Source organism: Carcharodon carcharias, chromosome 18 (genome assembly GCF_017639515.1).
Source record: "Carcharodon carcharias isolate sCarCar2 chromosome 18, sCarCar2.pri, whole genome shotgun sequence".
Taxonomy (NCBI): domain Eukaryota; kingdom Metazoa; phylum Chordata; class Chondrichthyes; order Lamniformes; family Lamnidae; genus Carcharodon; species Carcharodon carcharias.
Window position 1 is genome coordinate 98,576,334 of NC_054484.1, and position 13,147 is coordinate 98,589,480.

Below are 13,147 nucleotides of genomic sequence, written 5' to 3' on the forward strand. Positions count from 1 at the left end.
CTATAGTTTCCTGTTTTCTGCCTCCCTCCCTTCTTGAATAGAGGGATTATATTTGCTACTTTTCAATCTGATGGAACTTTTCCAGAATCTAGCGAATTTTGGAAAATTAACACCTGCACATTGACTACCTCGTTAGCCATCTTTATTAAGACCCTAGGATGTATTCCATCGGGACCCGGAGACTTGCTAACCTGCAGTTCCATTAATTTGCTCAGTACCATTTCCCTTGTGATTTCAATTTCACCAAGTTCCTTTCTCCCATTCACATCCTGATTTGCAGCTATTACTGGAATGTTTTTTGTATCCTCTATAGTGAACACAGAAGCAAAATATTTGTTCTTCTGCTATTTCTTTATTATTTACTATTAACTCCCCACTGTCACTCTCCAGAGGACCAACACTCACTTTACTTATTCTTTTCCTTTTAAAGTATCTGTAGAAACTCTTGCTATCTGTTTTTACATTTCTAGCTAGCTTCCACTCATACTCTAATTTCTTTCTCCTGGTTAACCTTTTAGTCATTCTCTGCGATTCTTTATATTCTGTCCAGTCCATCTGTCCTGTCACTCATCTTTGCAAAGTTGTAAGCTTTTTCCTTAAATTTGATGTTTTCCGTAACATCTCTAGTTAACCACAAACCCTTAGAAATTTTCTTTATAGTAAGAATGTATTTATTCTGAATATTCTGAAACATCCCCTTAAATGTCTGCCACTGCTTCTCTATTGATCTATCCTCTTGCCTAGTTTCCCAGTTCACTTCAGCTAGCTCAGCTTTCATCCCCACATAGTTGCCCTTATTTAAGTTTAAGATACTAGTCTTAGACCCACTATCCTGCCTTTCAAATTGGATGTAAAATTCAATCATATTGTGGTCACTGCTACCTAGGGGTACCTTTACTCTGAGGTCATTAATTAATCCTGTCACATTGCACAATACCAAGCCTAATGTCACCTGCTCTCTGGTTGGTTCCAGAACATGCTACTCTAAGAAACTCTCTCGAAAGTATTCCAAGAACTCCTCGTCCAAGCTACTACTGCCAATCTGATTTTTCCAGTTACTGCCAATCTGATTTTTCCAGTTTATGTGTAGATCTTCTTATCGTGTCCAAGGACAGTCTACATGGCCCAGCCAGAACTGGACACATTTTTGCACCTTGTTGTTGAATTCAGCAAGATCTGCAACAGTGCAGGTTTCCTCTAGCGATAGGCATTGCAGGAGATGTTACATAGTCTGTGGCTCAGTTCCACATTCACAAGTTGCTGGGCTGGTTGTATACCCCCTTTTGCTTAGTGACACCTTTGAATGACCTACACTAGTCCTAAGTCTGTTAAGGCACTTCCAGGTTGCCCAGTTGCAATTAGCTCCTGGGGGAAGGCTTTCATCCAGTAGAATTTCCATCGCTGGGCGTTGTTCAAGACTGGCGAGCTGGTCTTTCCACAAGGCAATGCGGGTTTCAGATGGAGTTGATTGTAATGGAACAACACTGTTCATGAAGCTCTTCCTTGACTTTAGGCGGCTGGGTGTAGGTATATGACCATGTAGAGGGTGCCTCTCATCTGATGGTTGACGGAGTCGCTCTTTCTTGCTGGCTACCATTCTTCTTATATCGAGGGAGCGATACCCACCAGGATATATAGGCTGTTGGTGTTTGTTGGTTTTAAACAACCTGTGATAAGTCGGCAGCTTGCATTCAGAACGGCATCCATCTTCTTAGCATGAGTAGATCTTTCCCATGCAGGGCAGGTGTATTCGGCAGTGGAATAGCAAAGAGCAAGTGCACTGGTTCACAATGTTTTTGAGCTTGTAGATTAAAATCACCCATGATTATTACTGTCCCTTTATCACAAGCACACAATATTTTCTCTTGAATACTTTGTCTTACACTGTGGCTACTGTTAGGGGGGCTGTAGCCCACTCCCAGTAATGACTTTTTACCCCTACTCCTCATCTCCACCCAAACTAATTCTACATCCTGATCTCCTAAACCAAGGTCATCTCTAACTATTGCACCAATGCCCTCTTTGATTAACAGTGCTACCCCTCCACCTTATCCTAGCTTCCGATCCTTCTTGAATGTCATGTACTCTTCATAATTAAGGACCGAATCATTGTTGTCCTGTAGTCACGTCTCCGTAATTGCTATCAGATCATATTTATTTACTTCAATATGGGCCATCAATTCATTTACTTTGTTATGAATGCTACGTGTGTTCAGATAGAGAGTCTTCAGTTTTGTCTTTTCGTTACCGTTGTAACATCTAGTTTTGACTGTTGATGTATTCTTAGGTTTTTTTCTCTGACCCTTCCTGCTATTCTCTGATCCTCATTTCTCATGTTACTATTTTGCTCTCCTATCTTGACTCTACATCTTGAATTTCTATCTCTACCCAAGCTTGATTCTTCACCCCTCTTGTTTAGTTTAAAGCCCTCTCTACTTCCCTAGTTATGCGATTTGCGAGGACACTCGTCCCAGCACAGTTCAGGTGTAAACCATCCCAAAGGTACAGCCCCCACTTTCCCCAGCACTGAGGCCAATGCCCAACAAACCGGAACCCACTTCTCCCACACCAGTCTTTGAGCCACGCATTTATCTCTCCAATCTTATTTGCCCTATGCCAATTTGCACGTGGCTCAGGTAATAATCCAGAGATTATTACCTTTGAGTTCCTGCTTCTCAAAGTCATACTGACTTTGCAGAACCTCTTTTCTAGTTCTACCTATTTACATGGACCATGAAAACTGGATCTTCCCCCTCCCACTCCCCTCTAGCCCTGAGCAGATGTCCTGAACCCTGGCACCAGCCAGGCAACATAGCTGTCTGTACTCTCGCTCTTCATCCTGTGAAGCTCCTCTGCTGACATGGAATGCTGACAGATGTGGGTGAAAGACAGGTAGATAATGCAATAGGCCTATTGTGCTGACCTTTGCTAACCACAGCTTAGTACAAACACCTGAGGAGAGTGTGAGAGGAGGACCCTGGGACAGGCAGTCAGCAGCACCTAGAGAATCTAGTCTATCTAGAGAATCTAGCATCTAGTCTATACTCAAGTAGGATTAAGGGTAAAATAAATGCAAGGGTCCATATTCTATTTAGCTAAAATATGCCTGGGGAGCTCAGTACCATGATTCACACATCCTGCGCTATGTGGGAAATCCTGGACGCTCCTGGCGGTCTGGATGGCCATGACCAACTGGAGCAACTCACCTCTGGGCTTTGGAGCTTGAGTGGCAGCTGGGGGGCGCTACGGTGCATTCACGAGGCTGAGAGGTTCATGGATAGCACGGTTCAGGACGTGGTCACCCCGCAGCTTAAGGAAATGCAAGCAGAGAGGGAATGAGTGACCGCCTGACAGAAGGAGAGGACCAGGCAGGTAGTGAGGGAATCTCCCGAGTGCATCTCACTCGCAACCTGTTTTTTGGCCTTGGAAAGCGGTGAGAGTGACGGTTCTTCTGTGGAAGCCAACCAGAGACAAGGCCATGGCACTGTGGGTGGTCCAGCTGCTCAAAGGGAGGAAGAAATGTGGAAGGGTAATAATGGTAGGGGATTCGTTAGTGAGGGGAGTAGACAGGTGCTTCTGTGGCCATAGACGTGACTCCAGGATGGTATGTTGCCTCCCAGGTGCTAGGGAAAGGATGCCACAGAATGGCTGCAGAGGGAGGGTGAACAGCCAGAGGTCATGGTCCATGTTGAGACCAATGACATAGGAAGAAAGAGAAATAAGGTTCTGCAAGCAGACTTTAGGGAGTTGGGTAGGAAATTGAAAAGCAGGACTTCAAAGGTAGTAATCTCTGGATTACGCCCAGTGCCACACAGTAGTGAGTATAGGAACAGAAGGATAGAGCAGATGAATGTGTGGCTGGAGATCATGGTGCAGCAGGGAGGGCTTTAGATTCCTGGGGCATTGGGACCATTTCGGGGGAGTTGGGACCTGTACAAGTTGGACGGGTTACATCTGAACAGGAACGGGACCAACAGCCTCGCGGGGAGGTTTGCTAATGCTGTTGGGGCGGATTTAAACTAAATTGGCAGGGGGATGGGACCCTGTAAAGAGGGGAGAGAAGCTGAGATGGAATTAGGGCTTAAAACACTAGTGAGTGAGTCTGGAAAGCAGAGGAAACATAGGCTAGATAAGAAAGAAGTGAGTTTAGCAAGGCTAAATGGAATATATTTTAATGCAAGGAGCTTGAGGAATAAGACAGACGAGCTGAGAGCACAGATAGGCATTTGGGAGTATGATATCATAGCTATAACTGAGACTTGGCTAAAAGAAGGGCAGGATTGGCAGCTCAACATTCCTGGTTACAGGGTATTCAGACAAGATAGAGAGGGAGATAGAAGAGGGAGATTGCAATATTGATCAAGGAATCAATTATAGTAGTGAGGAGGAATTATATCCTGGAAGGATCATCAAATGAAATCATATGGGTAGAAGTAAAAAAACACAAAAGGGGCAAACAAACTGTTGGTGTGTACTATAGGCCCTCAAACAAATTTCAGAGAAGTGTAAGAATAATATGTGGTAATAGTAGGGGATTTTAACTACCCAAATATTAACTGGGATAGTTTTAGTGTGCAAGGTAGGGAGGGAGCAAGATTCTTAAGTTGTATCCAGAAGAACTTTATAAGCCAGAACATAGCCCAACAAGGGAGCAGGCAATTCTGGACCTAATATTCAGAAATGAGCCCGGGCAGGTGGAAGGTGTATCAATAGGGGAGCATTTTAGAGATAGTGACCATAACTCAGTTAGATTTGGGATAATTATGGAAAAAGATAAGGTTGGGCCGGGCATAAAAGTTCTAAACTGGGGAAAGAATAATTTTACTAAAATTAGATACGATTTGGCCCAAGTGGACTCGGAGCAGTGACTTACAGATAAAACTGTGGGGGCATTCAAGGAGGAAATGGCGAGAGTACAGGACAAATATGTTCCTGTAAAGACAAAGGGGCTACCAAGTCCGGAGAACCCTGGATGTCAAGGGATATAAAGATTAGGGTTAAGGAAAAAAGAGAAGCTTATGGCAGACACTGAGGATTCGGTACACCAGAATCCTAGAGTAGTATAAAAAGTGCAGGGGGGAACTTAAAAAGGAAATTGGAAAGCTAAGAGAGTGCATGAGAAAGCATTGGTGGGAAGAATGAAGGAAACTCCAAAGGGTTTTTTAAAATATATAAAGAGCAAGAGAATAACTAGGGAAAGAGTAGGGCCAATTAGGGTCCATAGAGGTAATTTGTGTGTGGACCCAGAAGTAGTGGGTACCGTACCCAATGAATACTTTGGTCTTCACAATGGAAAAGGATGATGCAGGTATAGACACCAGGGTGGAGGACTGAAATATTAGAGGAAGTTGACATAGAGAGGGAGGAGGTACTAGTGGGTTTAGCGGCCTTAAAAGTGGATAAATCCGCAGGCCCGGATGAGATCTATCCCAGGCTGTTGAGGGAGGCAAGGGAAGAGATATCAGGGGCCCTGGCAGTAATTTTCAAATCTTCTCTGGCCACAGATGAGGTGCCAGAGGACTGGAGGATTGCTAACGTTGTCCCATTATTAACAAAAGGAGTAAGAGATAGACCAGGAAGTTACAGGCCAGTCAGACTAACCTGGTGGGGAAGTTATGAGAAAGAATTCTGAGGGACAGAATATATCTGCACTTGGAGAGACATGGATTAATCAGGGATAGTCAGCATGGATTTGTTAAGGGAAGTTCGTGTTTGACAAATTTGATCGAATTTTTTGAGGAGGTAACCAGGAGTGTTGATGAGGGTAATGCATTTGATGTGGTTTACATGGACTTTAGCAAGGCTTTTGATAAGGTCCCTCATGGCAGACTGGTCAAGAAAGTAAGAGCCCATGGGATCCAAAGCAAAGTGGCACGTTGGATCCAAAATTGGCTGAGAGGCAGGAAGCAGAGGGTGATGGTAGAGGGATGTTTCTGTGACTGGAAGTCTGTTTCCAGTGGGATTCCGCAGGACTCGGTGCTGGGGCCCTTGCTGTTTGTGGTGTAAATAAATGACTTGGACTTAACTGTAGGGAGTATGATCAAGAAGTTCGCTAATGACACGAAAATTGTTATGGTGGTAAATAGTAAGGAGGATAGCCGTAAACTGCAGGAGGATATCAATGGACTGGTCAGGTGGGCAGAGCAGTGGCAGATGGAATTCAACCCAGAAAAGTGTGAGGTAATTCACTTGGGGAGGGCTAACAAGGCAAGGGATTACACTATGAATGGTAGGACCCTGGAAAGGACTGAAGATCAGAGGCACCTTGGTGTGCATATCCATAGATCCCTGAAGGTAGCAGGGCAGGTACATAAGGTGGTTAAAAAGGCATATGGGATACTTGCCTTTATTCACTGAGGCATAAAATACAAGAGCAGGGAAGTTATGCTGGAACTGTATAAAATGCTGGTTAGGCCACAACTGGAGTACTGTGTGCAGTTCTGGTCACCACATTATAGGAAGGATGTGATTGCACTGGAGAGGGTGCAGAGGAGATTTACCAGGATGCTGCCTGGGCTGGAGGGTCTGAGCTATGAGGGAAGATTGGATAGGCTGGGGTTGTTTTCCTTGGAGCAGCGAAGTTTGAGAGGGGATCAGATAGAGGGGTATAAGATTATGAGGGGCATAGATAGGGTGGATAGGAAGGCACTTTTCCCATTAGTAGAGGGGTCAATAACCAGGGGGCATAGATTTAAGGTAAGAGGTAAAAGGTTAAGAGGGGAGTTGAGGAGAAATTTTTTCACTGAGGGTGATGGGAGTCTGGAACTCACTGCCTGAAAGGGTGGTTGAGTCAGAATCTCTTGGAACATTTAAGAAATATTTAGATATTCACTTGTGTTACCATAGCCTCCGGGGCTATGGACCAAGGGCTGGAAAATGGGATTAGTGTAGTCAGATCTTTGTTGACCAGCGTGGACACAATGGGCCGAATGGCCTCCTGTGCTGTAAACTTCTTTGAGTCCATTTAAATGTCAATGGCTGTAATCTTGGCACTGAGTGTGAAAGGGGGTCCAAGCTCTACCCCATTGTCTAGGCTGGCACTCAAGTGCAGTACTGAGGGAATACTGCACTGTCAGAGGCGAGAGGCATTGCCTTTCTATTTAGATGTTAAACTGTGGCCCCAGCTGCCTGCTCAGGAGAATGTGAATGATCGTTCACAGTTTGAAGCTGATCAGGGAACTTCTGCACAGTGTCCCAGCCACTAGATATCACAAGCATCATTATACCAGAGTGCCTGATCATTTATCTCACTGCTATGCATTGGGGCATTGTGTACAACTTGGATGCCCATAACATGACAATGACCACACTTTTAAAGAAGATTGTTAAAAGTGGATGAATGGTAAATGTCAATTATCAAAAATAAAATGGCAGAGATATTTAAGAAGTTCTTTGCATTGGGCTTTAGTAAAGAGAAGGATGTTCAATAGTGGTTGAGATTGTGATGAGAGATATCATGATGGATTAAAAAAAACATTTTTAGATAAGTTGTTAGGGTAAAGGAAGACAATGAGCCAAAGCCCAAAGGGATATTTCTTAGGATCCAAAGGAATATGATGGAAGAAATAACAGAGACTTTATATCCGGTATTTCAGGACTGTATTGGGTGTGGATGTGTGCCAGAAGACCAGAGAGTGACTAATATAGTACTGATTTTTTAAAAAGGAGACAGAGCCAGCTCTGCATAATTGCAATCTAGTTACGTTAACTTCTATGGCAGGGAACACTTTAAAGTCTTCAGAAAACCTCATAGAATTCCATAAGGAGATAACAGACATGGTGGTTGGGAGAAATGGAGTGGTTGCAGTATACTTAACAGCCAGGCTGATTCTGAACTGCCAACAATGGAGCGAATTCATTCTGCCCCAGAGTTGCTGTTGAGCGGACAGATAGGAATTTGGCAATATAACATACGTACTTTAGGAACACCTTTGACGAGGTACCACACAAGAAATTAATAGAGAAGATTAAGCGTTGTTGAATTAGAGGCACGACAGCACACCCGATTTAAAATTGGTTAGAAGGATGAAAGCAGAGTAGGAGTTAAGAGCATTTTGAAAGCAGATGCAAATAGATAGAATTGATGAGATGGGGAAATAGATTGACAAATAACAAGTGGAATTCAGTGTCAGCAAGTGTGCAGCGATGCATTTTGATAAAACAAAATTAAAAACACTAGTTATCCTGTGGATTGGAGTAGGCTCAGTGCTGCAGAAGAGCAGTGGATTTGGGAACAGAGGCTCACAGGACATTAAAGGCATTTAAAAAAAAATTGAATTCCAGCTTTTATTACGAGGCATAGAATGTAAAAGCAAGAGGTAATGATGAGCTTTCATAAAACATTATTAAGACTTCAGTTAGAGTACTGTGCAGTATTGAGCTCCACACTAGAGGAAGGATGTTGAGGCTTTGGAGAAGGTACAGTGCAGATTTACTAAGATGTCACTTGGCATGAGGAACTACAAAGAAATTGTGAAAAATAAGGCTTTTGGTTAGAAAAGTGACGAATATGGAATGGAGTGACACGATAGAAGTAACTAAAAATTTGAAGGGCTGGGACGAAGTAAGTCGAAGCTGACTATTACCAGTAGTTGAGGGACCATGGAATATCAGATTACATGTTCTCTTTAGGACTGAGAACTGGAGAAACTTATTTGAACATAGTTGTAGAATTCACTATGAGGGTAAGTGGTTGATGTAAAAAGTATGTCAATATTCAAGATCAAATTAAGTAGAGGATGAAGGAAAAATAGTGAGTAAATGTGATTCAAACTAGTTGTTTTACCTAGGGTGTAAGTGCTGACTAGTTGTGCCAAATGGCCTGTTTCTCTGTAATTAGCTGACTATAAAGCACTTTGGGGTGTCCTGAGGTGGTGAAAGACTCGCTATAAATTCAAAGCAGTCTCTTTTTTAAAGGCATGCAAATAAAAAAGGAATAAAGCCTCCAAAAGCCCATCTGTTTCTCATGCTTCCTTACACTTGGGCTACAACTGTTCTCACCGTGCCAAATTTAATTTATAGAGCAAAAGTAGCTATGTGCCTGAGCCAGCCCAACGCTTGCTGTGCATTTATATGCATAGTAAACCTTTCAATTTCACTTTACATCATGCGAGGCTCTGTCTGACTTAGGACTCTTAAGCACTGCAAGTAATCGAATGTGCTGTCAATAGAATGTGATGAAAAATTACTGTAATTTGTGCTGAGAATTTTGCCCATTTGCCCCCTTTGGAAATGCACAGGTCTCTGTATAACTTGAAAGTCCTCCAGCTCTCTTTCTGTCAGTGTCAAATGTCTGCACTCAAACCCAAATGTAGCATTTGAATATGCTGTGGGAAACTGTAGAAATTCAATTATGTTTGTTTACTTTATTTCTTGCAACATCTTGGAACATCTTTCTTGATTGAGAGATTTTCTATATGCGAAGAGCCTCATTGATGGTTACACTAAAACGAGGGTCTGGGTTGTGTTGATAGCAAGCTATAGAATGATTACTTGTCTAGATATATGGATATTGGTGGTTCAAACCTTCATTTGCGTTTGAAAGTTTCAAAGTAGGCATTGATGCAGTCATTTTAAAAAAACTGGAAGACTCTCAAGTTATCCAGTGAGGCACAGACAACAGGAATGCAAAAGTCAAGATCTTGTTGAGAGACCAATAGGAGTGATTCAGTATCTTTAGAAACAGGTTAAAAATAGAGTGAGAAGCATGAGAATAATGTTATTAAAGTTTTTCAACATTTTCCCACGGGTGTCTTTCTGGCTCCCCTTTTTCTCCCTTGCCCTTCATTGTGTTTCCATATCGTGCTCAGACTTTTAGACTTTTTTAATTTCAATCTTAATATTCGTTCATGGGATGTAGGCGCCACTGGCAAGCAATGTACCATTTAATTTTTTTGAGAGTAAGTGTGCAGCCAATTTACATTTTTTTGCATAGCCGTACATGCACGTGACTTAGAGGCCAACTTGTGCACAAGAACTTGCAGGCTGCCTCATGGCTGCACAGCTTAGAGGGAACATGGCTGGCAAGACCGGCAGTTATTGGTCATCCCTAATCGCCCTTGCAAAGGTGATGTTGAGTCACCTTGAACCGTTGCAGTCTGTATGGTGAAGGTGCTGGATAGGATGTCAGTCAAGGGGGCCTTCCTTGTCCTAGATAGTGTCAAGCTTCGAGTGTTGTTGGAGCTGCATTAATCCAGGGAAGTGGAAAGTATTCCATCACACTCCTGACTTGTGCCATGTAGGTGATGGAAAGGCTTTGGGGAGCGAGTTACTTATCACAGAATAACCAGCCCCTGGCCTGATCTGTGGTCACAGTATTTATGTGGCTGGTCCAGTTAAGTTTCTGGTCAATGGTGACCACCAGGATGTTGGTGATTGGGGACTCAGAAACAATTATGTCATTGAATATTAAGAGCAGATGGTTACTCTTTCTCTTGTTGGGGATGTTCACTTCCTGGCACTTGTATGGCCTGAATGTTACTTGCTACTTATCAATTCAATCCTGGCTGTTGTTCAGATCTTGTGGGCACAGACTGCTTCATTATCTGAGGAACTATGAATGGAACTGAATACTCCAATCATCAGTGAGTATTCCCACTTCTAATCTTATGATGGAGGGAAACAGCTGAAGATGGTCCAGCCTAGAAGACTACCTTGAGGAACTGTAGCGATGTCCTGGATTGATGTGATTGAACTCCACCAACTACAGTCATCTTCCTTGGTGCTGGGTATGAGTCCACCCTGTGTCAAGTTTTCCCGCTGATTGCAATTGATTTCAATTTTACTTGATGTCACACTCAGTCAAATGCTATCTTGATGTCAAGGACAGTGATTGTCGCCTCACCTCTGGAGTTCAATTTCTTTGTCCGTGTTTGCACCAATATTACAGTGAGATGAGGAGCTGAGTGACTCTAGCAGAACCAAACTGAGCAACGGTGAGTAGAATATTGCAGAGTAAATGCAACTTGAAAGCATGGTCGACAACACCTTCCATCGCTTTGCTGATAATTGGGAATAGACTGGTGGCATAGTAATTGGCTGAATTGCTTTTGCCCTGATTTTTGTGGACAGGACACACCCGTGCAATTGTTCATGTTGTTGGTTAGATCTCAGTTTTGTACTTGTACAGAACCAGTTTAACTAGGGGCACAGGTAGTTCTGGAGCACAAGCTTTCAGTGCTCCAGCCAGGATGTTGGGGCCTATAGCCTTCATTGTGTCTAGTGCACTCGCCATTTCTTCATATCATGCGGAGTTAACTGAATTGGCCAAAGACTGGCATCTGTAATGATGAGGATTTTGGGAAGAGGCTGGGATGCTCCTTATCATCTGCCTGCTGATCATCTACTCCCACTCCTCCTGAACTCTCTGTAGCTGCCACCTTCTGAAATGTACTGTCTATGAAACTCTCACCTTCCCGTGTCCACAGTAGTGATGGCAGCCATCCCTGAAGCTAAGAAATACTGAGCCCCTAATCCATCAGTTGGCAGCACGTCATGCATTTCTGGTTTTCCAGGACAGGAATTCTGGAGTTCCCACATTGAACAGGATGTGCATGAGATGGGATGCAGCTGTCCTTCCAAGCCAGTGAACAGTCATTTGATGTTTATTTTTTTTTTTCGTTTTTCTTTGAGACTATTTAACTGTTTGGTTAATGCTTGAAATCTAACCACTTAAAAAAACTACAATCACCTTTTTTTTCTTAAAAATCACTGATAACTACTGAATGTACTAACCAAATAAATTAATTACTTACCTGTAATTTGCCATCGCTACTGATCCTTCTGTTGTGACGTCACTTTTTGAATTTTTGAAACAGTGCCTTCTATTTTGTTTTCTTCAGAGGATTACCTACGTTATGCTCATGGTTTGCTGTCAGATTATATTCCTGCTGATCTAAGTGTGGAACTCCTTAAATTCTTGGAGTAAGTATCTTTAGAGTAAAGCACTGATTATAGTTAAAAATTATTTACTCTTTGAATTAACAGTGGCATTTCTTCACTTTACAAAAATGAGGTACTAATTTGATTAGCACATATAAACATATGAATTAAGAGTTGGCCATTAGACCCCTTGAGCCTGTTCTGCCATTTGATACGATCATGTTTGATCTGATTGTGGCCTCAACTCTAACTTTCTGTTTAATCCTATAACCTTTGACTCCCTTGTCAATCAAGAATCTATCTAACTCAGTCTTAACAAAGCTCAGTGACCCTGTCTGCACTGCTCTCTGAGGAAGATAATTCTACAGACTAATGACCCTCTGAGAGTAAAATATTCTTACCATCTCCATCTTAAATGGGAGATCCTTCACTTTTAAGCTGTGTACCTTAGTTCCAGTTTCTCCCATAAGGAGGAACATCTTCTCAGCATCCACCCTGTCAAGTCCGCTCAGCATCTTATTTGATTCAGTAAGATTACCTTCTCATTCTTTGAAACTCCAGTGGTTACAGGCCCAAACTGTCCAACCTTCCCACATAATAACCCTTTCATCCCCGGAATCAGTCGAGTGAACCTTCTCTGAAGTGCTTCTATTGTAGTTATACTCTTTCTTAGGAGACCGAAACTATACCCCAGATTGGTCTCACCAACGCCCTTTACGACTGTAGCAAAACTTACCTACTTTTATATTCCATTCTCCTTGCAAACAACAAAAACATTCCATTTGCCTCCCTAATCACTTGCTGTACCTGCATACTGACTTTTTGTGATTCATGTACCAGGACACCCAGATTCCTCTGTATTAGAGTTCTGCAATCTCTCACCACTTAAATAATAAACTGCTTTTTTATTCTTCCTACCAAAGTGGACAACCTCCTATTTTCCCATTAACTCCAACTACCAAATTTTTGCCCACTCACTTAACCTATCTACATTCCTTTGCTCACTCCTTATGTCCTCTTCACAACTTACTCTCCTACCTATCTTTGTGTCATCAGCAAATTTGGCAAGTGTATAATCGTTCCCTTCATCCAAGCCATTGACATAGATTGTAAATAATTGAGACCTTAGCACTGATTCCTGTGGCACTCCACTGGTTACATTTTGCCATCCCGAAAATGAGCCAAATATCTACTCTCTGCTTCCTGTTGGTTAACCAATCCCCTATCCATGCGAATATGTTACCCACTACACCATGAGCTCTTATTT

The 13,147-nt window shown here is 42.6% G+C and overlaps 1 protein-coding gene across 1 annotated transcript in view; it reads left to right on the forward strand.

Moving 5' to 3' along the window:
• Positions 1-13,147, forward strand: part of rnaseh2b (ribonuclease H2, subunit B) — a 55,946-nt gene that overhangs the window by 26,190 nt on the left and 16,609 nt on the right. The window contains exon 8 of the mRNA XM_041210675.1: positions 11,841-11,922. Within this exon, the coding sequence (XP_041066609.1) occupies positions 11,841-11,922 (82 nt within the window). The remainder of the gene's footprint in view (positions 1-11,840; positions 11,923-13,147) is intronic.